This window comes from Simochromis diagramma, unplaced genomic scaffold (genome assembly GCF_900408965.1).
Source record: "Simochromis diagramma unplaced genomic scaffold, fSimDia1.1 OVJJ01000612.1, whole genome shotgun sequence".
NCBI lineage: Eukaryota > Metazoa > Chordata > Actinopteri > Cichliformes > Cichlidae > Simochromis > Simochromis diagramma.
The window spans coordinates 651,324-677,691 of NW_024387419.1; the positions used below are offsets into that span (position 1 = coordinate 651,324).

Below are 26,368 nucleotides of genomic sequence, written 5' to 3' on the forward strand. Positions count from 1 at the left end.
AAGGGAGTTTTTCCTTCCCACTGTCACCAAGTGCTTACTCATAGGGGGAGCTGTCTGATTGTTGGGGGTTCTCTCTATTATTTTAGGGTCTTTATCTTACAGATTTTTCTTTCTTGTTGTCTTTCTTCTCAACGTTTTCAGGTGCTCTAGCCGGCGGCATCGACATCTCAGCCCACTGGATGACGGACGTGAAGGGAGGGTTGTGTCTCCGAGGCTTCTGGTTCAACCACGAGCACTGCTGCTGGTTGTCTAACGAGACCACGTTCCAGGAGAGGGACCGGTGTCCACAGTGGCAGAGCTGGGCTGAGCTCATAACAGGAAAGTCAGAGGTAGGAGAAGATTTTAAAACTTTTCTGCTGATTTTGATGCGTGAAATTTATAGTTGGGAGCAGTTATTATTCTCAGAATTGTTTTTGAGGGATTTTCTTGGCTCCAAATGTGTGAATGAAGTGTTATCCCAAGCCTTGAGTTTGAGATTTGTTGACTGTTCCTCAGGCTTCAGTGCTGCTATGGCTCCATCTACTGGTTGAAAACTGTCATGGTGCAAAATCTTAACCACTGTGACTTCAGGATTTCCACAAAACTAATCACTGCTTAGTTATTTATGTTATGTTTATTTATGTTGTGTTTATTTATTCATTTTTCAGAAATCATTTGTCACTTCGTGTGTGTGTGTGTGTGTGTTATTTGTGCCTCTGCAGGGTCCCTTTGCCTACATCATGAACTACCTGATGTACATATTTTGGGCTCTGATGTTCTCCTTCTTGGCTGTCATACTGGTCAGAGCCTTTGCTCCGTACGCATGCGGATCAGGAATACCAGAGGTGAGGCTGCACTCTAAACAATAATGGTAAACCATCACAGTTTTTAAGTGACTCATTATATTAATGGTTTAAATCACTTTTTTCCCACTTTATGTTGTTGCTTTTATTTCATCTCTTATTTAGTTCATAGGCCACTTACAGCCTGTTTTGACATCAGGAATAGTTGGACCACTAAGACTGTTAGATAATTAACTATAGAGGCAAAAAACACCTTCAGGAGATTCTCTTCTCTTTCACTATAAAGAAAATTCTAAAAATTAAAAAATATAACCTAAAAATGTCATATTTAATAAATCTTTAACACATAAATGTAAAGAAAACCAAGCCACATAACAGCTCTGTTTTTCCACACTGCTGTAATAAACCAGTGAAACCAGTCACCCACAGCTGCTTAATCTGACACAGATTTGTAAAATTACAGAAAGGTAGAGGGAGCTTGTTACCCAAACTTTGAACTGACTGTTTCAATGACATTTAAAAAGAAGAAAATGTTTTGGACCCAGTGTTTTTTCTTTTTCTTTTTTTCTTAAACAAAGAACAAACACAGTTTCTTCGGTTCATTGACGGCAGCAATCCCTTAAGTATTGTCCCCAGCCCTCTTGTGGGCCTTTTAGGTACTGCAGTCAATTCAATATCATTAAAATAATTTGGGATTGGTTACAAAATCAGATTTTTCTATTGAAATGTTGTTTTAAAATCCCAGAAGATTTTTTTTTAAATTTAGATTTTGTAATAAATGTAAAAATGAAGACCGTTCAGACCTTTGGCTCAGAATTGTGAGGATTTGATATCAATGATCTACCACAGGGGTCGGCAACCTTTCTGATGACGAGTGCCATTTAAAATTTCCTCAGAGGTCAGTGTGCCATATGAGTGCATTAGCAATAAATTTAATAACGCTCTATATTAACAGTTACACACTATATAGAACCACTTTATAGAATTATATTTGTTCGCAGATGTTGGCAGCTATCAGCGAATAGTTATCAGCTATTTTGAAACAAAAAAAAAAAAAGACTTTTTATCCATAACAGCAAATGGACTGTACAACAGAAAATACAAATGCTATTTATGGTCTCCTCACAACAATGATAAGAAAAATAAACTGAGCCAATATGGCATGTTTGTGAATACAGAGACACACATGTTAATCTGATCTCTGGTCTCCCACTCAGAGACACAGGTCTCCGAGTGTCCAGCATTCAGACGGCTGCCTGAGGAGAAAATCTGCTCACACAGATATGTGGAGCCAAATACTGTCAATAAGGCCTCTGCAATGTTCTGAAGACAGTTAAACTTGTCAGGTAGTGATGTCCAGCAGGTAAAAATGCAGCTCCATGAACACGCACAGCTGTGGATTCCAGCTGCTTCCATGTCGCATTAACTGGCATTAACTCAGCCAGTTAATGCGAGACAAATCTAGCTGCTCATTAAAGCTTTCTGGTTTGATCAGAAAATAAAACATTGGTCCAAACGCCTGAAAGTCCCAAAAACGCATTGTGTCTCGAGTCTACGGATGTATCCGTGTATCTCCGTGGTGCTGATGCTGTGCTGAGCGGAAAGCTCCTGAAGCTTTTGACGTGTCAGAATGTGGAAAGCCAACAACGTCCCTCTCACCGGTATGCGAAGTTATTTTTAGATTCAATTACAAGTTGAATCTGGTAGTTGGGGCTGTTAGCTAAGATACCATCATTAAGAAGCGGCACAACTAATGTGTCTATGTGAGCTAATTTGTGATGTGCACCGCTGGCCTGGCCATTTATTTTTTGATGCACCCTCTCAGATTAATTCACTGGGACAGCCCTGGGCTGGACTGGGACAAAAAATCAGCCCGGGCATTTTGACTACAGACCGGCCCACCAGGTATTACAGCCATAAAGCCTTTGAATGAAAATCTACTAACTAACCTTATGAATAAAATAAAGTTCAACATCAGTAACATCATAGCACCCACCCAGCTATATATAAACTCCGTCATGCTAGCTAGTTCGCAGTACGAGTTATTGTAACTGACTGTAAAAAGTCAGCACAACGAAAATAAACTCCACCTAAACTTGGTTTATATCATCTGACCCACATAGACTGCAGGTCATAACTTCTTACCTGAAGTTCAGTTCACCTGACACTCGGACCGGCGGCTGCCTCAGGTCTCTCCTCCTCCTGCCTCCACTTTCCATCATCCACCTGCTGGCCTCCACCACTTGCTAATGTTACTGAATCTGTGGAAGCTCCGCGATGCCACCACCAAACAACTGAGTTATTTTTACACACCGACCAGCATCTGGCCAATCCCCCACCTTTCATTGTTTACACCATTACAAAAAAATAAAATAAAAAATCATCAGGCCACCGAGCAAATGCCCGATGGCCAGTCCAGCTATGGTCGTGCCATCAGTTAACCCTTCGCGTGCCAACTGTGGGTTGCCGACCCCTAATCTACCATCATGGCTAAAAGTTTTGGCAGCGGCACTGGTTTTGGGTTTCATAACTTTACAGTTTCATGTTTCAGAATTTAGTTTTTCACGTTTCTGTTCTAGTGAAGAACAAGTACGAGTATTTCATAAGCTTCAAAGTGGTTTATAGTCAAATAAGTCAAACTTATGCAGGGAGTTGGTGTTTCCAGTGTTGACCCATCTTGATGACAGTCCACTGCAGCCTTAGAAGCCTCACTGGGCTCCTGCTTGCCCACCTGCTTTTTAAAAAGAGACCATGCTGAAGACTTGAGGCACTGATTAAGCAGACATCACTCAGGATTTGGCCCAGAAGAGAAGAGAACTACAGAAGAAGAAGGGTCAAAACTGTTAACACTGACTCTTTGCATACATTTGATTTATTTGCCACTAAAAGTCTTTGAAACCTATGAAATGTTTTTCAGTGGTTAAAGTGGGAGCTGTCATGTTGGGGTGGTGCAGCATGAGAACAAGAATTACTTAGACGCTTCATTCATAAACACATCAACAACAAAGAAGAGTTGCTCGTTAATGCTGCTCCTGTTCAGTTGTAGGAAACTTAGTATATTCACGTACTTAGAGTGTTTTTCTTTTTAATTTTAATAAACACCAGGTCAGTTAGTTCTGCTTCTCCTGTTCCCTGTTCTTCCCGTCCATCTGCCTTTGTTTACTCTCCTGTTCGCTCCGTTTTTTTCATTCTTCATTTCTGAGGAGGTGAAAAGCCAAAGATTTGCTTACACTCTGGAAAGCCAAACATTTTCTCACTGATTCGTCCATTCTAGAAAAAAACGAAAACAAAAATACACCAGCTTCCTCCAAATCCAAATATTATCCTGCTCACTACTCCTCTCAGTTGAAGAACTGTTTAATTTTGTGGAACTTGAATCGTTTTCTCCCAACACTCTCGTTTCTCAAAGGTCAGCAGGGCCACGCACGAGAGATTAACCACTTATTTGAAAGAAAAATATCAAAACACAAACCTCTTTTCTCTCCTTGGACCCTCCTTCTGTGTTTGCACTCGCTTTCTTGTGGTTATACACTCAGACAGGCGTATCTAAACTGAACCCTCCCTGACATAAACATATCCTCATCTTCTCCTTGCACATGCAAACAAACCCACTCACTCTCACCTCCGTCTTCCTCAGATTAAAACCATCCTCAGTGGCTTCATCATCCGGGGCTACCTGGGGAAGTGGACCCTGATCATCAAGACCATCACCCTGGTCTTAGCCGTCTCCTCCGGGCTCAGTTTAGGGAAGGAAGGCCCTCTGGTCCACGTCGCCTGCTGCTGTGCTAATATACTCTGTCACCTGTTCACCAAGTACCGCAAGAATGAGGCCAAGAGGCGAGAGGTAAGCAGGGGTGATGCCGGCGTTGTTGGAGGAGTTATTGCGGGTTTTTGGGGAAACTTGACAGGAAAGACAGTCATCAAGAAAAAAAACGGTACAAGCAAAATATTGCAATAGCTAAAGACCAATAGTACAAGGATGTTGACCTTTTACATTTATGCAGATAAATTGATCTGTTACATGAAAGTCCAACTTGGAAATGATATTTTAAACCACGCTGGTTAATCATGCAAGTCTTAAAATTGGAAGCAGACCTCAAAACAGGAGCTTTTTATATAACCTGGCAACTCGCACCTGATAATTTTGGATGGGTAAATGGAATTATGGAGATCTCTCCAATGAGAGAAAAATAATGTGACTGTCCAGAATATCTACTCTCTTTGCAGAAATATATTTTTCACATATTCTCTAGTTTAGATGAAATTGATGGAAAAGACAAAGTTTCTGATTGAAGCTTTAAAATTTTCACATAAATGGGACAAAGCAATGGGAACAGCAGTGCTTTTCCTGTACTGCCGTTATCCCTTTAATCTGCACATTGACTGTTTGACGGGCTTGATCACTTGATTGTTTTGTTGGGCAAGACAGTTGGTACAGTCCCTCCCTTTTTTTCTTGTCTGTACATGTAGGTGTTATCAGCGGCAGCAGCAGTGGGCGTGTCAGTGGCTTTTGGAGCTCCTATTGGAGGAGTCCTGTTCAGTCTGGAGGAGGTGGGTAGAGCTTATGATGCATTTTCCACTGTTTTCTATCATTTGTCTGCAGATCCTCTGTATCTGTATTCCTGTGTCAGAACAACACCTGCAGTGCCGGCTGTTTTATTACTCCACAAATACCTGATCTGAATTGGTTTTTAATTGCTTTCCACTTCCTGTGTAATTTTTTCGTACTGGAACGAGCACAGCGCTGGCACCAAGCTCAAAATATGAGCTCAAAATAAAACATGTCTTAAATTAAAATATGAGAAATTATTTGCAGTCTTACTTTGGGAAGCGAATGCATTTTTGGCAGCTGTCAAATCCATCTTGAGCAGAAACATGCTGAAGAGTTTCTGGAATAAGGAAACTGGCACTTTGATCACCTCATGGGGTCTCCCCAAAACAGGGAACATGACCAGTCTCTTTATAGAGCCGGTCTGGCCGTGCACTGAACTGATGAACCAGGGTTAGTTTTCATTACATTATCTCATATTATAAACTATTAGGTCAATGTTGGCCTCACAAAATAGAGGAAAGGCCAATACATGAGCATTTTGTTCATTAAAAAAATACTTGGAGTTTAATTGCCCATGCTGTTTTTTTTATTGGCTCTTTCTATCGCCCCATTCAGAGATCCCATCTCAAATAAAGAGTTGCTAAAGTCTGCTATGCTTATTAGACTTTCCAAGAGTTTTTAATTTCATTTAGTTTAAAATTGTTATTTTTGATTCAGTTGTGTCTAATTTGGTTTCCAGAGCTTGCTTTGTTTCAGTTTAGTTTTTATTGTTTAAAGATGTTTAAAGATGACTGAGATATTTGAGTCTCGCATAAACAGAAGCAGCAAAAGTTTTCTTGGGATGGTTGTTTTGACAATCTGAGCAAAATTGGAAAAAGACAACATTTTAAAAACAAGGAGAATAATGTCTCATTTTGTTTTAGTTAGTTTTGTAAATACAATTTTTGGTTAAGCCTAGTTTTTATATCTTTGTGTTTTCCATTCAGTCCAGTTGTAGTTATTTTGTTTAGGTTTGGGGTGTAGTGAGCTCCGGCTTTGCCTCTCTCTCGTCAATAAATGTCTCTGTCCGCCTCTCTCTCCTCCAGGTGAGCTACTACTTCCCCCTGAAGACTCTGTGGCGTTCGTTCTTCGCCGCTCTGGTGGCGGCCTTCACCCTGCGCTCCATCAACCCGTTTGGGAACAGCCGCCTGGTGCTCTTCTATGTGGAGTTTCACACGCCGTGGCACCTGGTGGAGCTGGCCCCTTTCATCCTGCTGGGGATCTTTGGAGGCCTTTGGGGGGCGCTGTTCATCAAGGCTAACATTGCCTGGTGCAGGCTTCGTGAGTAGCGGTGACATATCTGTGACGTATTTTTCTTTCCTTTGTGTCTCCAACCCATAAATTAACTTCTCCACACACCTCACAGGTAAAACCACTTGTCTGGGTCACTACCCCGTCATCGAGGTGCTGGTGGTCGCCGCGCTGACTGCCTTGCTCGCCTACCCCAACAGTTACACCAGGATGAGCGGATCCGAGCTCATCTCTGAGCTCTTCAACGACTGCTCCCTGCTCGACTCGTCTCAGCTGTGCGGCTACAAACAGGTCAGCCGATAAATCGCTGCATCAGGATACTGTAGTTTTTCACGTGATTATTTAACCTTGCTGAGCTATCTAATATATCTTTATATATATTTCTTGTTCTTCTCTCTCGCTGCTTCCTTTCCCCCTCTTTCTGTCTCCATGCGTATCTTTCTTCTCCTCACTCGTGCTCGCAGCCAGCCAACACGTCAGACACAGGTGTAGATAACAGCCTCGCTGACCGGCCAGCGGGACCGGGCCTTTACACGGCGCTGTGGCAGCTGGCCCTGGCCTTGGTCTTCAAGATGATGATCACTGTTATTACATTTGGCATGAAGGTTTGTGAAGAGACACTCAGCGGTCCGCTTTGAACTCCTCATCAATGAGACATTTATTGTTATTCTCCCCGTGGTGTAACATTGCATGTAAAAAGCCTACAAAGGCAGCTGCCTTTTAATATATCTGGAGCCACATTTGATCAAGTTTCCAGCGTTCATTCACTCGTGTTACACATTTGGGAATTTTGATGGCTGAAGTAAGTGATTCTGTAAATGGTTTTCTGCGATTCATATGCGATGTGAATCCCCGTCATGTGGCTCGCTGAGGAAAAAAATGAATATTGTTTTCTAGAAAACGCAAAAGTCCCTTTGGTAACGAAGCTAAAATGAATTGGCTGAAAATGCCTGTGGAAATGTTTTAATTGGAGACAATCTTGTCTGAGATGGTGATGTGCATCATGAGGTTCTCTGATGGGGAAAAAATGGGGAAAAGTTGGGAACATAACCAGCATCTGGGAGGGAAGGCCCTCTTTTTGACTTATTGGATTAAAAGCTAACGCAAACTGAACTGTTAGATCCACAGAGGTCTGGATGGATATTTTTAACTGATTCTGTCCGTGCAGGTTCCCTCTGGTCTCTTCATTCCCAGCATGGCAGTTGGAGCCATAGCTGGCAGGCTGCTCGGCGTCGGCATGGAACAGCTGGCCTACTACAACCACGACTCGGTTATCTTTAAAGGGTGGTGCTCTCAGGGGGCAGACTGCATCACGCCGGGGCTTTACGCCATGGTTGGAGCTGCCGCTTGTTTAGGTGAGACATGGATGTCTGTTTCCTGAGTGTTTGCTTGATTTAAACCACTGTGTGGTTAGGTGGAGGGTGAGAAGGGTGTCGTCGGGAGGATTGAGAAGTGACAGAAGATACTGGACAGAAAAGCGTAAAGCAAGAGTGGCGGTGAAGTCTCAGAGGCTGTTTGGGTTTAGATTTAGGCTGTTTCGTCGTAATATTCTAAACATGCTCTTCTACCAACATCCTGAGTCTGACATGGAAATGTTTTAGGATGTATAGAAAGCAGCTGGATGTGAGAAGGCTGAAGGACTCCTTGGTCCACACCAGAGGAAGCCATTCCATGAATCTTTGTGTATGACTTTATGTATCCAGTTTATTATGGTCTGTAAATGATTCGAGGTGCCAGACATTGCAAACAGTCACTTAAAGGAGCTTTACATTTTAATTTAAATCCACCCTTCAGTCTATCCATCCATTGTCCTTCCACTCGTCTCCTGAAGGCGGGTCACAGCGGTAGCAAACTAAAATTTCCAGTTCCTCCTGAGGGATCCCAAGTTGTTCCCAGACCAGACAAGATATGGGTCTACCCCCCGATCTCGTCTCAGTTACACATGCGCTGAAAACATCCAAAGGAGACATCCTTACCAGAGCCTCAAACCGCTTCATCCAGCTCCTTTCAACAAGTAGTAGTAGTGGTTCTCCTCTGAGATCCCTCTGGATGTCTGAACTCCTCACCCTGCCTCTAAAGTTGGCCCCAGCCACCCCAAGGAAGAAACTAATTTCAGCCACTTGTATTCACAAGTTTTCTCTTTTGCTCATTATCCGGAATTCATGACCATAGGTGATGGTTGGGGCATAGATGAAAGCTTCACGAAAGACTCGGCTCACTCTTCATCGCGACAAACAAGTTCATTGCACCAGTCCGCCCGTCCAACTGACACTCCTCCGTCACATTACTCGTGAATAAGATCCCAAGATACTTGAAGTCCTTTGCATAAAACAATCAGACAATCCACTATAAGCAAGCACCAGGTAATGGCAGGAAAGAAGGAAGGCCATTTTTTCTAAACAGGAAGAAATCTCAGGCTCTGTGACTGGAATCCATCTGCTGTGATGGGGAAAAACAGACAAAACGCAACTCTGTGGAAGAGAGAATATAACAGTTAATAATTAAGAATGTATGAATGGATAGCAGAGGGGGGTGTCTGTCGATCAAAAACCAAAAAGCTTCAAAAAGTTCATTCTGAAGTTCCTCCAAACTGTGCTGTTTATAACGCTGGCCAAACTTCACTTGGATGAGTAATTAAACATTTCTCCTGCTGAAAAAACTCCATCCAGAAGAACAGAGTCAAGTTTGTGCCTTGTGTAGCGCAAAAAATATCAGCCCCTTGTGGGACTCCATGGCCAACTTTTGTGTGCGGGGAAGGCTCCTTATGAATCACGCCAGCTCAGCACATGGCCTTTAATAGTAATAATGCTTTTTAGTCACTGTTATAAACATTTGGTCATCAGTGGTAGCTCAACCCTGCACTGGTGAAACGAGACCCTACAGGTCACCAAAATATCAGTGTTTCAACACTGATGACTGATTATCTTTTTTTCTGAAGCAAATCCAAAAATTTCTTCAATTCAAAATCTGCCACTTCCCTTATTTATTCTTTTAGAAAAAGATTTTCAAATAAAACTGGTTCAAAAATGCCGCAGTGGCACATTTAACCTTGTTTTATTGAGATAAAAGTACCTATTTAAATACAGAAAAAGCTTTACAGAGCGATTGTTTACTACACATCATCTGGTGTTTAATACACCACAGATTTATAGCTGTTTATTAAATCAGGTTTCTCTTCAGTTCATAGATGTCACATGTCGTACACACTTCAGGTTTCTGATATTAGCCATTACTTTTCATGTGCAGTAAATTGTTTTAACGCTTGATGATGATACAGTTATCATTGTTTTCCCTTTCCCTTCTCTTTTGTCTAACTAAACATAGCACAGAAAAATGATGCTGATGGGTTATAGTTCTCTTCACAGAGAGGTGTCTAGTCTAAAAACAGATGTTTAATTCTTCGCACAAGAAGAAAGTTTGAGGGTAGCGAGCCGCGTGTTTTATAGATCTGGGACAGAGTTTAAAGAGAGGTTTCTTGTTTCTGAAATATGTCTCTGTAATATATGCACACACTACACTTTATGATAGTGCTCATAAATAAAATATCTGGCAGTGAAAGAGATCTCATCTGATTTAAGAAAGCCAGAGATTTCATTCCCTTTACTACACTGTGGTTTGTCTCTTTGCATTTTCCTCAAAGTCTCTTTCACAACACAGGGCAACAGCATTTACACACAGGTGTCTCCACTCTTGACCGCCTCAGACTCTCATGTGCTGCTGTTATTCTTGTTCACAAGCCACCATTATGGGATTGTGCCATCGTAGCTGCTCTGTGGAGCTGTTTGAGCTGCAAACATTCAAACCCAGCATACGCCAGTACTTGGATCTCTATACGTTTACTTATTTTGCTGGCAAAATACATGCTGGCACTAAATACATTCCTGATGATCTGGTACGGCAATGCAAATAGAGATTGCTCATAGAGCCAAAACTAAAACAAGGGTAGCTACTTTCAGTTATTACACAGTAATAACACACTTCCAAATACTCTGAACCAGCTGAGTGTCTAGATAGAAAATGCTCCTCCTTGAGTTTTCTTCCTGTTAACTTTTTCCCTCATAAACAATATTTGATGACTTTCCCTGTACCCTCAATGACGATGTTTGACACCTCAGTGTGTATAAATAAAGACGTGGTTTGGCGACTTTTACAATTTACAGATTTTTCCCAGGGGGGGGGGTTTGCATAATCACAAACCACCTTTACTAATATCTGATGCAAATCCAGTCATTTATTCTTTAGTCAGGCCTGAAATATGGCAGAAACCTTTAACCTCCTAGGACCTGGAGTCCACATATGTGGACGTCGCAATTTGGGCTGTCTAGACCAAAATACTAAATTTCGCTCTACAAGGGCCTGATATCCACTTAGAAGGACATTATACCGCCACTGTTCTATCGAAATTTAAAATGAATGTCCTCTCATGTGGATCTTACTTTTCTCAGAAACAAAAAGCAGGTAAAAAAAAAAATAATAATAATAAAATCTGGTAATTCTTTGTTTTTACATTCACCAGGTCCCAATCAGCCCAAATAGCAAAGAGAAATTAAAAATGCATGCCATGAAAGAGTTTGGGTTTTAGGAGGTTAAGTGCAGAAGAGAGCTTCTAGGGTCTTTCCTAGTAGGCTTTCAAAACATAAAGAGTGAGAAGGGAGTTCTTCCTTCTCGCCATTCCCAAGTACTGCTCTGAAGATTTGGATTCTCTATTGTTCTGTGTTTTGGTTCTATGGTTACTACTTGTGTGTTATATAGTTTCTACATATACAGCATGAGTGGCTGGAAAAAAACAGAATTTCTACACGTGTGAGCTGGATGTTATGTACATTTCACATGAGGAGAATCAGGTCAGGACGTGTGCTGCAGTAATCCTTTCTCACGTTTAGCACAAACAGCAGGAGGTAGTCCCACTTCAGACGCGTTCACGCCACTGGAAGGTGAGGCAGCCATCTGGATTAGCTAACAGTGCGCGCGCCACCCTGACTGCAGCTCGATTACTAATCTTACTTGTTTTTTGGAAAAACCTCTTGAAGTGATGAAATTAAAATAATAACTTGTTAGATTTTTGTGATACATAATCACAAAAAAATCATCAGTTAATAATTTAAATGTGTAGAAAAAAAACAGGAAGAAAAGTTTTTAATCCTCTGACAGGGGAAAAAAGGATATACAACACTCGTAATAAAGTCTTTGACATGCAGCTGTTTTGTGGCAGTTGTTTGGAAGAAAAGCACAGAGTTGAAAACGTAGCCTTGGCTTTCTGGCCACATCTGAGGTCGAAGATGATGATAATTGGATTCAGACTTTACCAGCTGATGTTAGTGGCAACATTTTCATACAGAGAGGAGATGAATGGTCTGAGCTCTCGGGTAGAGAAATAGATGTGCCACTAAATGCCTCTGTAAACTCGATGAACAGCAGCGCGGTCTCTTTTAGATGCTCACCTTATGTGCCCTCTGTTCTCTAATTGCTCTTTTTCTTTTTGCCTGCAGATGAAGGTAAAATGAGTCAGACGGGAATTAAATCGCTTATAAATCTTGCTCGCCTGTGGTCTAACCTTTTCCATTCTCATATCTGCCTCCAGGTGGAGTGACTCGAATGACAGTATCTCTGGTAGTCATCATGTTTGAGCTGACTGGCGGTCTGGAGTACATTGTTCCCCTCATGGCTGCAACCATGACCAGCAAATGGGTGGCAGATGCTTTCGGAAGAGAGGGAATTTACGAGGTGACGTGTCTGCAAACGTTAATGAAAAGTGTCTGTCCCCTCCAACCCTTTGCTGTACAATAAGAGCGAGTTTGCGCTCTTTTTGTCTTTACTAGGATTCATGTGTTTTATTGTTTAGGTTTTTTTTCCCCCCTCCTTTTAAAAATGGAGACGTAAAACCTGCATATTCTTGATGTTTCGCAGGCTCACATCAGGCTGAATGGATACCCGTTCCTGGAGCCAAAAGAAGAGTTTGAACACAGCAGCCTGGCGGTGGACGTGATGAGGCCGAGGAGGATGGACCCCGCGCTGGCTGTGCTCACGCAGGAGGGCATGACTGTGGGGGAGGTGGAGGTACGACTGCACATATTACACCTATGTTTCTTGGGAAGAGATTTGGAATCCTAATAGAGATAATAGAAATAACATTCGTTTCTTGGTTTATGTGCAGTCATTGGTGGAGAGCACGCACTTTAGTGGCTTCCCTGTGGTTGTCTCTTCGGAGTCCCAAAGGCTTGTGGGATTTGTACTCAGGAGAGATCTGCTCATATCAATAGGTATGAATTATGCTCGTGTGTAAACAACGATCTAGTCACAGGGGTTTCTTTTTTGTATGCAAAGCAATTGGGTTTCCACAAATCCCACTTTGCTCCTTTCAGACAATGCCCGCAAACGTCAGGATGGCATCGTCAGTGCCTCCCAAGTGGTCTTCACTGAGCACACACCGTTGCTTCCTCCCGACGCACCGCCTCCCCTCCGGCTGAGGTGCATCATGGACCTGAGCCCCTTTACAGTTACTGATCACACCCCTATGGACATCACTGTGGATATTTTCAGAAAACTGGGGCTACGCCAGTGTCTGGTCACACATAATGGGTAAGAAGAAACACACACACATGCATATACTTGATTTTGTAATTAATGTTTTTATATCAAGTATTTAGTGTCCAAAGGGCAAACCTGCGCTGGATTTAGTCTCCAAAATGACTTATTGTATGAGCAGAGCCCTCTAGTTTCAAGCAATATTAACAAAGATACACAAAATGACCACACTCCCACTCCCGTAGACATTAAACTGAGATATGTTGAGGAAATTGCGCTTGTGGAGGAATGAAAGGAGTGACAGATGAATGTGTAGGAGAGCTCGGGGTCATTCCTCTGTCAGGTCATGCATCAAGGTGAGCGCAGGAGTCAGGGAGGGGGAGACAGAAGGTTAATGGAGTGTGTGGCAGTGAGGAACAACAGTGGAAATTCTCAAGGTGTTTTTCTGCCTAAAACTCTGAACTGTCACTGACTCCATACCATGAACTTCAGTGAGGACTTTGTGTTTTGTACATCTGCTGATATAATGGCTTTTGGGGCTTTGGTATGCACGTCTCCGTAATGGAAAACATGTCATGGATAGAGCTACAAAGCCTACGTGGTATTTGATATTTGCAAAAGCAACGCACAGGGAAGCGGAGGAATTACGATGTTGGCACGCTATCAATTTGAACGCATTGAAGATTTTCTTTTGTAGCTCGTGACACTTTTTAAAATCTGCGTCTTCAAAGTAGTCCCGCAGTGATCAAGGCTTTTGTAGTATGATTGGGAAACTTAGCAGATGATGTGTGTATATATTTTTTTAACTTTCTAACATGTTTCCTCTTTCACCAATAAACCTAACATGCACAGAGTATGCAGTAAGAACCAACACAAGGGAAACCGTAACCACCGTTCTGCCATTTAAAAGAAAAAAATCTGTTTATACGAAAAATAACAAAAACTAAAACCATCGACAAAATGTGAAGAAATAAGTGACTTCATGTCCAAGACAACTGAGTATCGTACCAAAGAGATATCAGCTGCACGAGGACTAGGCTGTACTTTCACGTAGTACCAAATTGTACTACAACAAGGTGCATCAGTTCAAGATAACCTTTATTTAACTACGTAAGTCGTTACGAACATGTTCTTAAAAGTAAATCCCAGAGAACAACATGCATCCAAAAAATTCCTACAAAATCTGTTTGTGCACATGCTGCATCGTGGTGGTGAAAGCCAGTGACTTGGTCACCAGAGTGAAAATGGGACGGCGACGTCTTCGTGACTAAGAAAAAAATGGAGCCGCAGCTGGAATAACTCTGATAAATTGGCCAAGTTTTGCATGTTAACAGAGGGATTTATAAATGCAGAGAGATTGGTTGCAACACTTGGTCTACACTGATGAGCTCAATTTGTCTGCAAGTTGACTCAACTGGTTGCCAGCTGGTTGTATTCTGGTCATGTAAGAGAAGGTTGCTGAGTTGTCTGTCATTTCGGAGTAAATCACCGTCCTCCAACAACTTCGTCTATGTTTAGGATGAATTGCTGTTTCAGGTCTGTGAGGTTTTGGCTGGATTTATGCAAGTACTTAGTATGATTTTCTGGGTATCTAGACAGCAACAGATTTGGGATTTTCACAAACAGATTATAGCTTGAATCCATTTAAGTGCAAACTGATAAGAACCTCGCAGCAGACTGACTCGGTCTTATTGGGATTGCATCGTCTTATTGTCACTTTGAAGATGGCAACTTACTGTGAGCGGCCCCGGCCTTTGAAGCGACCATTTCATCGCAAGTTCATTGCACATGGTTGCAATATATTCAACCACTGTTTTCCCTAGTGTGACTGCAGCATTAGAGATGCGATGAAGGATTTTATTAACTGCCCTCTGAACTCTCCCAGACCTTGCAATTACTCACAGGCAGTTGCAATTCCAACACGACAGCATCAGCAGCTTGGATTAGCTCCGTGCATTTCAGATCTGCATTCGCTTTAATATTTGATGAGCGCTTTAATCTAACCACAAACAAAACAACCAGCGTCTGTAATCCTGAGTAAGTGATGCCTTTTTCTTCTCTTTTAGTTAGTTTTGTTCAGATGTATCATTATAATGTTTTAAAGAGCTTAAATCAAACTTGGCCTCAACTGTAGAAAACCTGGCATCAGTTCAGCCGCTACAAAGTCGACTAAAGCTGCTGTTTGGTCATTCATTTGAAATGTGAGCTCTCAGGGATATTTAGCAAAAACTTTCTTTTTTACTCTGTTCTAAAATCATCACTATCAACCACACCTCCTCCAGCCCCACTGAGGCCAACTTAGCTGAACAACACACTGTTCTTTGTCTGTCGGGCCTTACATCTGTCTTCATAATGGAAAACTATAGTGTTGGTCTGCAGAATTACATTCAGCAACAGAAGAACAATAAACTTAATCAGAGTTGGGTTCATTTTTCTTCCTTCGGTCCGTCTCTCGTGCGCGCACGGTTGTTTAGATCGAGGTCTGACATGTTCAAACATGGGATTTTAGGAGTGGGACTGTGTATATTATGAATTTACAGTACATGCGGTGTATATAACAAAGACGGTTAAACAAACACTCGTAATCATGCAGCTTGTGGTTTCTCACTTTGTCCTCTCGGCACACTGTATCAAATTTTCTACAGTAACGCTCCTTTTGTGGAAGACCGAGTGTTTAGCCTTGGCCTGAGCTGCCATCAAGGCACAGAGCCACCTAATGTTGCAAAGAGCGAATCAAAAAGCGGCGTAGAAAAAGAATGAAGATATGAAATGTGAGAGGGAAGGAAAATAAATGTAAGAATATGAAAGAAATGTGGGTTTGCCAGGGGAAGAATTATGCCAAGTTTATCAGTTTGGATCACTGAAGCAGAGAAGGCTGGCTCAGCCCAACTAATTCAGGCAACGTATTCACTGTATTTGCTCAAATTAAATTCTGAGGGTGCGGATCTCATGCAGCTCAGAGGTTAAGATGCAGCGAGCTACAATGTTCCTGTTATTTCTCTGCCGTGTTCGCGTTTTGTTTTTTTTAATATAAAGGCTTAAAATGATCCAAAGTGTTACCTATAAATCAGTAAAAACATGGAGACAAACGTAAATTCTTTCCCTTAAAATCATCAGCAAAGTGACCTTTGAGCTACTTTAAAATTATTATTTTTTCGCTACCGGGGGACAATAAAATTTGATGTTACAACTTAGCACCGCTGAAATACAGTCGAGTTGGCAAATGAGGTTAAAGGGGACTTCTCAGAATTTGTCATTGCAACCCCCGTGAGTTAGCTGATGTGCAAGAGGCCATTTGAAGCAAGTCTTTTTAGACCTCGTGATCTAGTATTTATTGTAAATAAGCAATCAAGGTACTTTTTACTTTAGTGTGGATCAAGTTACATCTGTAATGACTTTAAAAAACAAGAACTGGGTGCTCAAATTTGAGTGTATTTTGTATTTTCTCTAATCCATACGGGGTCAAAAGTATAAATAGTTGATGCCCTTTAGCAAGTTGCACCTCCACCAGGTGCTTTTGTTATCTGTCAACAAGCTTCCACAATAATTCTGACTGGATATGTGACCAATCTTCTTGGTAGAGTTGGTATAATGTTCATTTAAATTGGTTTCCTGCCACGGTCTCAGCTATTAAATGCACTTTCAATATCAATGTGGACAGGGATTAGGAAAGGCCATTCCAGAAGTATAATGTTCACCTGTTTTGATATGTGTTTGGGATCATTTACTGTTAGAACAACCATGTCCAACATCTAGCTGTTGCTTTGAGGTGAAGTTGAAGAATTTGGCAGTATTCCTCCCCCATTATTATTCCAGCCACTTCGTGCTATTGCTGCTGCCATTAAACAGCCCAGAACATGATGCTACCACCGCCATGCTTGACAGGTGGTACACTGTTTTTAGGTTTGAAAGCCTCACCTTTACTCCTCCAAACATACCTCTCGTCTTTGTGGCAAAATACCTCAATCTTTGTCTCTAATTTCATGTCAAATTTCCAGTTCATGGCAGGCTTGAGCTTTGGTGGTTCCTGGGTTGTTTCAAAATATTGAACCTATTTTCTGTCATCTGAGGGTAAGGTAACAGTTTGACGGGTCTGGAACAAGACCCAACGTTTTTTAAAGTCATTAAAGGTGTATGCTGTACATTCAGTCCACCCTGGAAAAATAAAAGTTCAAAGAAATAATTAAAAGCCCCAAATTACCACGGCATTCATGCCCATGATGAATAGGTTTAAATTTGGTGACATCTTACTTACCTTGTACTCTAGATTGTCAAACAGCTGAAAATGTCTCAAAAGATGGGTCATTTCTAAGATGGATAATGTCACTGTAACTTCACCCACTGGTTTGTGGAACCTGAAGCTGAACTGTTTTGGGGGGTCAACAGCGCTGACAGCATCTAGACTTTTGTATAGTGGGTCTGTGTTACTCTGCAATTTCACCAGCATGCAGTAGATGGCAGTGCATTTGTAAATACATACTTTCTTGGAATTGGAGTTGTGGTTACATTTAAATGAAGTTACACACTAGGTTATGGTGTGCGCTTCCAAGGGATTTTAAGCAGCATGGGAGGAAAAACAAACCTCAGGTTTCACAACACAGCCCGAGACACAATTTCTTTTGCACTATTTTTGGATGCTTATTCACCTCTTACTCACATAGCATCCATTTCATTCTTCGCATGTACTTTCTGTATAACTAACCACACAAAAACTTTGTTTTGGGTTTGATCCGAACACATCGTTATACTTGTAGTGTCACTCTTTGTCAGTGTGTATAACCAATTTATCCTTCCTGTGTAAAACCCCCCCTTTTTTTTTTTTTTTTACTTTTACTGTTTCTTCCTGCTGCCAGTTGAGTCTGACGTGTGGAGCAATAATTCAAACCAAGTTTGAGAGCAGAAGAGATGAAAATCAGCAACTGTCAACGAAAACAGTGGGTGACTTTGTCAAGCATAGTGACTCCTGAAGGACACATTGGCCTCAGATGGGCCCAAAGTAGAATTTCTTTCTTTCTGGGTTGGGCTAAACTGGGACTTAGAGGAACATGAAGGAACCAGAGGTACATAAAAGGGGTGAGAAGGAGAAAGGACTGAAACTGGTTAAAGAAAGCTGTAGTCTGCTCTGCTTGGTTGGGCAGCATGCGGTTTTAAATTAAATGAATCACTCATTGTCTGGGAACAAAAAAGGTTTGACACACAGAAAACAGACCTTGAGGCTGTATGAAGTGCAAACTCCGGTGTCTGCGGTCCTACGAGATGTTAATTTTGTCGCTCTCACCTGCAACAAAGGGATTTTCCCAGGCTATGTTTAGTTCAAGGTTGCCTAGTTAGGTGGAAGTCATTTTTGGTTGACTCGGTATTTGTTGTGTTGAAGTTTGGGGAAAAAAAAACAAAAACTCGTCTGCTTTTGTTTTTCATGTGTCAGCTAAGTTTATTTTGCAAAACAAGCCAAAACAACAACATCCTCACTGCCACAATGTTTTCATTACACTTGGTTTTGCCTTGTTTTCGTTTTTTTATTTGTGCTCAGATTTCTTTGATCTTGTTCTCATTTGTCAAATTCACATCTTCACGCGAGCATTTATGAATGAAAGACAGTCCTGTCACATGTTCCTCTGAACAGATGATTAAAGAAGCAGCGCTGGGATGTTTGTGTGGGTGGAAGAAAGATGTAAAAGCTGCTTGTGTTGGGCTTTTTTGTTTTGGTCAGAGGATGAAGTTGTTTACATTAAAGTGGACCTGTTAAGCTTTTCAATATTATCTGTTTGTTAAATATTTATATTTTATCTAAAAAATATAAAAAGATATAATTCACACACAGCTGCAGTTGTGAATGTTAATGATGAGGTCAGTGTATTTAGAAATAATCCCTGGGAGCTAGAAGATCAGGCTTCAGGGCCCTTTAAACACAACGTCTCCATCAAATGTTTTTCTATTTTTAACTCTGCATGATGTTGGTATAGTGATCTCACAGAAGCCCCACCCACCTGCTCTGGAATACTTCTGTTTGCTAGGGACAGCCAATCAGACGAAAGGTGGCTTAAAGGGAGAAGAGCTAAAACAGCCTCTTTCAGTAAGGGTAAGCCGAGGTTGTGCACCAAAGCTTAGGCTTTATTTGAACTGAGAATCCTACAATGCTGCTCTAGTAGGGACTCAGGATAAAAATCTGAATGTAATGATGCATATTGTTATGCTTTAGTCCAAAAAACAGTAATTCAGGGTTCTTGTAGACGTCTGATTTTTGAGACTGCATGGACTACAACTAAACTAAACTAAACAACTACTTGGCTGTCAGATCTCCAGCTCTACATGTCTCTTCCATAACACAGTAAAACGTAGGCTTAAAACATCAAGGACATTACAGATAAACAAAAAATATTGGGGTGTGGGTCATAGGGGCGCCAGTTAAAGCAGAGATTTCCAGATTGTCCTGGAGGGGTGCATAAGCTATCCCTTAGTCAGTTGAGGGATCTTCTCCAGCATGTCCAGGCCCTGCTGAGGTGTAGGACGCATCCCAGTCAAATGCCCAAACCACCTCATCTGCATCCCTCTACCAGCTGTACTCAAATTCCTGCCAAATGACGGAGCTTCTCACCGCAGACACCTTCCCAAGGACGATGATTTCTGCCGCTTGTATCCACAACCTCATTAAGAATACTGGGGAGGTTGTCAGATGTTGTCTTTATGGGGGAAAGAGTTAAAGCTTCAGGGCTCCATACAGACCAATAACATGTGTCAAAATAGCGACTCTTTAATCTGATTTTCATGCTGGGGGAGGCGACGAAGCCACATCTAAGGAGTCGGGCGAGTTGTGAGCGGAGATTCTCATAGTGTGGCCCCAAGAAATCTAGTTTTCATCGAGCCATTTGCGGCCAGTTCAGCCCATTTCTCTGACTCCTCAGGCCGTTACTGCCTCACGTCATCACAGATCACAGCGTGCATACAAAAACAGTAATTTCCTGCAACGGTTTTAATTGAGCGAGCGTCGTGAGCTGATGGTGGTTCGCTCCTTTCAGATGCAGATGGTGACTGGCATGTGAGGTCATTTCAACGTTTAATTTGTAAGAAGAGGAATGGCTTATGTCATCTGTTGAAAATCATCTGTCGCTAATATGCAGCAGATTAAATGTCCTCGGAGCGTTGTGCAATTAATCGCCGGATGTCGTGGACGGCTTCCATTTCTCTGAAGCCCACCCCCACCCCCACCCAACCCACCACCAGCACCACTGGAAGTAGATTTGATTTGTGTTAGCAGAGTCGTGTTGTTGATCAGTCACTTGTTTGCTCTGTTTTCATGTTGCTGTGCTCTGCCAGTTGCCCTGGCTCCGTTTAATAAAACTGAATCAACTGTGCCGAGATAGAGGGCCAGGCCTAAGCGAAGGTTTCTGCTTTCTGTCACTCTCTCTGGTTTTCCATGACGAGGCGATCAAAGAATGACTTGAAGTCATCCACTTTTGTTCTGCTTTTCTGTCTCTGTTTTCAGGAGGCTGCTGGGAATCATCACCAAAAAGGACATACTTAAACACATGGCGCAGATGGCCAACAGGGACCCGGACTCCATCCTCTTCAACTGAGCTTCTCCGTCCTTCCTCTTCATCCTCGCCAACCAAATCGCCCCTCTGTAGAGTGGGGTGGGGGGGTACACCAGCTTGTAGACTTACATGAAATGCACCTTTACCTCTTTGGCGAGAGAGAGCCAAGGAAGCTTGAGCTTCATTTGCACAGCTGACCAGAGAACAATGGAATTTATTTTCTGTGTAACTTGAAGGCAACTTTGGCTCTTCGAATGACGACACACACCACTGAAAAAATTTCAAGAAAACAACAAGCTGTCAGAAACAGTGACTCATCCTTTTACTGACAGTGCTGGACCCGATATCATGAGGGAAGTAGGACAGAAGTAAGTCGATGGAATATTTCACATCTGCACCTTCCAACAGTTTCTGTTCTCATTTCCTTCCTCATTTTCAAACCAGTGAGGAAACCTTCAGAGAACCCCAAAGGCCACTTCTCTCTCCTCTGTTTGCCATCTCGATTCTCACACCTGGGAGGAAGGGGGGGTAGGCAGGAACAGCTAATCCTCTGTTATAGGTGCTGACAAGAGGAGACGGGGTGGAGGAGGAGAAAATGAAGACATTGGGGAAGATGAAGAGCTGTTTTGGGAGCTCCGTGCCTGCCTCCGGGCCATCACAGCGAGCCCAGACAGAGCACTTTGAGCTGGGCTGATGGATGTTCAGACACCTCCCTCCCTCTGTGAGGTTTCCTGTAGCCGTGAGGGTGAAGGATCCAGGAGTGTGAGAACAGGGTCGACTACACACACACAAGCAAGCGTACACTCCACAAAGACTTTCACGTCAGCCTGGGAACCCACTAGAAACATCTTTTTTTTCTTTCATTTTTCGTCCTATGTTTGAGTTTTGTGATACAGCTCCAGCCTGGGAACTATGCAGCGCTGTCCTGCCATGCAGGCAGTTTTGTTATGTTAACGACGTATATAGTCATCGGAAACCATGTCATTCCTTATAGAAGGTGAGGAGCATTTCCAGGCTGTTGTGGAAGGGTTAAAAGAAAATCATGATGTGAATTAATTTATGTAAATGTAAAATTGTTCATTCTACTAAATTATTCCCCTGATTAAAGTTGTGTTTTGTCTTTTGTTTTAGCTCCTCATCACTTCGACTGATGTCTTCTTTGCATTTCGTACCCACCTGATTTTTATTTCATTTATTTATATTTTTTAAGCTCCGATTCGAGCAAAGCTCTCACTGAAACGTGTTTTCGTTTTCGTCGGTGTTCAGAACACGAATTTTAGTTCTCTGAATTTACTTTTTTTTTTTTTTTTTCCAGTTTTTCCTAAAAAGCCAAACTGAAACTGATCCAGTGGAAAATGTCAGCTGCAGCTAATCAAAGAATCTTGATCAAAAATGAGAAACAGCTGCTGCTCTGGTCCTCTGAAATATAAGATGTTTTTTTTTTTTTTTTTCTTCTGTCAGGCAATAGTGAGGTGAATCTTTGTTCTATTCAAAGACGTCATGTAGGCACAATTTTTCCGATGACTAACCACCCAAACAATTTTCAAATGAACGGAAAGTGATAATTGTTCAAATTTTAGTTGTTTAATCAGGTTTGAAGCTGAATTTAGGCATTAACATGGTGATGTCAAAGTATATTACTCTGTAAATGAATCTGTATGCCATTAAACCCACCTCAACATTTTAAAATAATTGTGTTAATTTATAAAATGTTCTCACAGGACTAAATGCATCCCATGGCCCTCTCTTCTTTATTACAGGGTTTTGTTTTGGGTTTGTTTATCAGCATTATAACCAGGTCTGGACTTGGACATGACCATTGCAGCACCTTGATCCTTTCCTTTTTCAGCCATTCTGTTGTAGATTTGCTGCTGTGACTGGGATTATTTTTTCTCCTGCCAACCTTTCCAAACAAGTCATATTTGTTCAGGCATTTTCTAATTTGACAATCATGAACTAACTGAGGCCTGTGGAGTCTGACATGTTGCTCTTTGTTCTTTTACATTTTCTCAGAGCATTTCACAGTGAAGGATCTCAGGAGTGAGTTTGCTGAATGTTCACTCCTAAGAAGATCGCTGCTTTGTGTTAACACATGGCTGAATGCCCCTTATTGCTGATCAGTTAATCGAGTATATTTGATTAGCAGGCTGGCTGCTACGTACCAGTCATAGTACGGATTTCCCCCAACCCAGTTTATTTCTCCAAACTTATTCTTTTTTATTTTGCTTAGCACAAAATTACAGAAAGGAAACAACGGCTAACAGAAACCATTTTATGAGCTAACTGGTGTTTATTTCAAGTGTCTCATGGCATATTACATTAATTACAGGTTCATTCATTTCTTTCTTTGTTTTGAATTTTTGGCAGCTTTGGTCCTCCACACAAGTCTGAATGGAGAGGGGGAAGCAGCTCATATTATCTCAGACGTTATATCACCATCCAGAGAATAATATTATTCTGGGCTATTTTTAACTCTTTAGAAATTCAGCGGGTCAGTTTGAACTTCATGTGCTACCCTGTAAATGTTGGCGGCCCGGGACTCGTAAAGTTTCACCTCCTCTCTGAGCGCTTTGTTTAGATGGTGAATTGATTTTCTTTTTTCTCACAGGCTGCTCTCTGCAGCCAGTAAAAACATAAAGTAATGGTGAAAGTTTAGAGAAACCATCATGTGTCCTGGGAACAAGCACCTGCTAGAAATCCTGTACGTTATGTTGACTTAATGGGACTTTAAAATGGAACGAACCCTGTGAGCTGGCGAGGTCCTGTTTATTGAGCCTTCAGAAATACAAAGACAGAGATGCATAAAAATGTAATGTTAAAAAAAAACACACTGGGTGAACATCTTAGAATTCATTTGGGAGTTTTTCCAGTCCACACAGGATCATACAAATGTACATACATATAGATACAAGTTGTAAAGTGTGTGTTTAACTATGACAATGCCTATTAAAATTCAGTTGTATTTATATAGAGCCAAATCTTAGCAACGGTCACCTCAATGAGCTTAACATACAACTGGTAGGTCTTTGTCAGCATGAAAGGGATTTGTTTGACAGCAGTCACTGACCAACATTCAGAACAGTGGAAAAGTCCAAGGAACTCGGGAAGATCTAAGCTGGAGAAAGGTAGATTTACATAAAATAGGAAGATCTCCGGAGACACCCTCAATGCTGGAACGCCAGCATCGCTGTCCACAGAGAATCGGCACCTTCCAGCTTGACTGAAATTTGCAGCTGCCCACACGGAGAAGCCAAATGCTTTCTGGAGAAACGTTTTCTCAGTCGAGGCAAAGATGCAGTCTTTTGATGCTGTGTGGATCATAGAAAATCCCAAAAAAACTTCAAGCTTTTGCACCCAATTCTTGTTTGTTAAAGGCAATGAAAAAGAACAGTTCACATCTTTAAATGCCCAAAATTACAATGATTTTCATGCCCGTGATGACTGTACAGCTGTAACCTACAGAATGCTTGTCCTGCTCTCACCTGTATCCACCAGAAGGATCTGGGAGGATGATTTACTCATCACTGCCCAGTTTTATGAGCTGCATAACTGCAGGGAGTGGTGAGCTCTGAGATCCCTTTATCACTCCTTGTATATCAGAGTCTGCAGCTCATCGACTCGCTCTCAGCACATTTATATAAGTGTTTAAAACTAGTTAAATGAATGCTTTTGTTATATACAGGGATGAGATGAGTGTCTCATTACCACTGTATTTTGGTTGGCCCACTGCTGCAGCAGCTTTATTGATTGTGATTGACCATTTCCTTTTAAACATCATTACCCTAAACAAGATCATCGCCATGATGATGATGGTGATTTAAACTCTAAAATCAGCCTGATTGAAACATAAAAGCACCAGCGTTCATCTACGTCACGTCCCACCTGACTCTGGCGTGGTACATCCCCTGCCAGTATTTGGATGCATCTGTATCGATGCATCTGTTTCCAATTGAGCTGTAAGAGAAACTTGCTGCTTGCTTGCTTTTTGATTTCTTTTTATGAGCTGGTGCCAGAGAGACGGCAGGTTCGAAGCTCCTACCATTTCAGTTAATTCAACATGCTGGTCACTGATAATGAGCTTCGATTTGCCTGCAAAATAGAGTGCAGAATAGACACATACAGGGGATCGCTCCAGAGAAACGGGCATTTAATGACCAGAAAATGAACTGTAGACTTTAATTCTAAGCACGGAGACCTCGTTACTGATTATTTCATGGCTTAGATGCAAAAAGTGACTCATTTTGGACAATACACGAGTCCCTTAGAGTAATTATGCATTACCTTTCTAAAGGATTTTGGCTAATACATGGTTGTAGCTTGGTTTACCTCTGCATATATAAGCTGGTGTGGATAATTGATGTTGGAGGCATATATAGTGTTGGATGGTAACGGAGTAGGAAAGCTGCGTTAATTTAAATCAATATTTATTCATTTGAGCCACATTTCACATCATGTGAAAGCACTTTCAACTTCTCCTGTCTTATAAATGATGTGAAGTGGGTAGGGAGAGGTCTATGGTGTCGGCACAAGACCCAAAACATGATAATTTCAGGAGACTGGCTGGTTATTGATCGGCGGACAGAAAAGCTTGTGCAACAGGCTGACAGGTTAGACAATGGTTTAAGATAAATTGATCATTTTTACTGTACTATTAACAAAAGTGCCTGACTTTTTTAAGAATACTCCATCCTGGCTGTGCTTTCTTTGGTCACAAATAGAAACTGACTGACATACATCTCACTCAGTCATAACTGTGGAGGACCAAAACTGCCAACGATTTGATGAGGTCCCAGTAGGCAAAAGAGCGAATTACTGCGGCCGTGTGCAATGAACATGCGATCATGTTTTCTTTGACATCACAAGCGCTGAAGATTGAGACCAGGTCTGCAACACCTTCATTCGTATTGTCTTCAAAGTGACTTTTGTGCTAAAATGACAATAAGATGGATTCAGTCTGCCATCAATTTAGAACTAAATCAGTTTTGATACTATGGTGATAAACAGCGATAAATCACCGAAAATACCACATCTGTTGAAACTCTATTGACATGCACATTTTAAACATCTAAGCATTTTTATTTTAAATGGAAATTTGCATTAACTATTTACAATCGGTCCAGACACAACCTCATAGATTTGAAAGAGAAATGTAGAAATTTCTCCTCAAAATACTCACATGGGTCCTGGAGAACAGTGATTTAAAATGACATGGGTGCGGTGCCGCTTTGGTTTCACTGCTGGCAATTGATTGAAAAATGCAAATATAACTAATGCAATCAGTAATTATAAATCAAGCAGTAATTGATTTAAAAAATATGATGGAAGATAAAATACAGTACTGTGCAAAAGTTTTAGGGAGGTGAGAAAAAAATGCTGTAAACAAGAATGCTTTCAGAAATATAAAAGATTGTTTATTGGCCCCAAATGTATTCTGCAGCAGGATAATGACCCCAAACATACAGCCAAAGTCATTAAGAACTATTGTCAGTGTAAAGAAGAACAAGAAGTACTGGAAGTGACGGTAAGGCCCCCACAGAGCCCTGATCTCAGCATCATGGAGTGTGTCTGGGATTACATGAAGAGACAGAAGATCTGTGGTTAGTGCTCCAAGATGTTTGGGACAACCTACCAGCCAAGTTCCTTCAAAAACTATGTGCAAGTGTACCTGGAAGGATTGATGCTGCTTT

At 41.6% G+C, this 26,368-nt stretch overlaps 1 protein-coding gene across 4 annotated transcripts in view; it reads left to right on the forward strand.

Annotated features, from left to right (window-relative positions):
* The window catches only part of clcn5b (chloride channel, voltage-sensitive 5b), a 44,195-nt gene extending 22,376 nt beyond the window's left edge, over positions 1-21,819 (forward strand). For all 4 annotated transcript variants that reach the window (XM_040012581.1, XM_040012580.1, XM_040012582.1 and 1 more), the window contains 13 exons: positions 142-329; positions 702-824; positions 4,420-4,626; positions 5,253-5,333; positions 6,420-6,654; positions 6,740-6,915; positions 7,089-7,229; positions 7,793-7,979; positions 12,206-12,348; positions 12,532-12,681; positions 12,779-12,884; positions 12,987-13,203; positions 20,633-21,819. In XM_040012581.1, coding sequence (XP_039868515.1) covers positions 142-329; positions 702-824; positions 4,420-4,626; positions 5,253-5,333; positions 6,420-6,654; positions 6,740-6,915; positions 7,089-7,229; positions 7,793-7,979; positions 12,206-12,348; positions 12,532-12,681; positions 12,779-12,884; positions 12,987-13,203; positions 20,633-20,723 — 2,045 coding nt within the window. In that variant the 3' untranslated portion in view covers positions 20,724-21,819. The remainder of the gene's footprint in view (positions 1-141; positions 330-701; positions 825-4,419; positions 4,627-5,252; positions 5,334-6,419; positions 6,655-6,739; positions 6,916-7,088; positions 7,230-7,792; positions 7,980-12,205; positions 12,349-12,531; positions 12,682-12,778; positions 12,885-12,986; positions 13,204-20,632) is intronic.
* Positions 21,820-26,368: the final 4,549 nt, after the last annotated feature.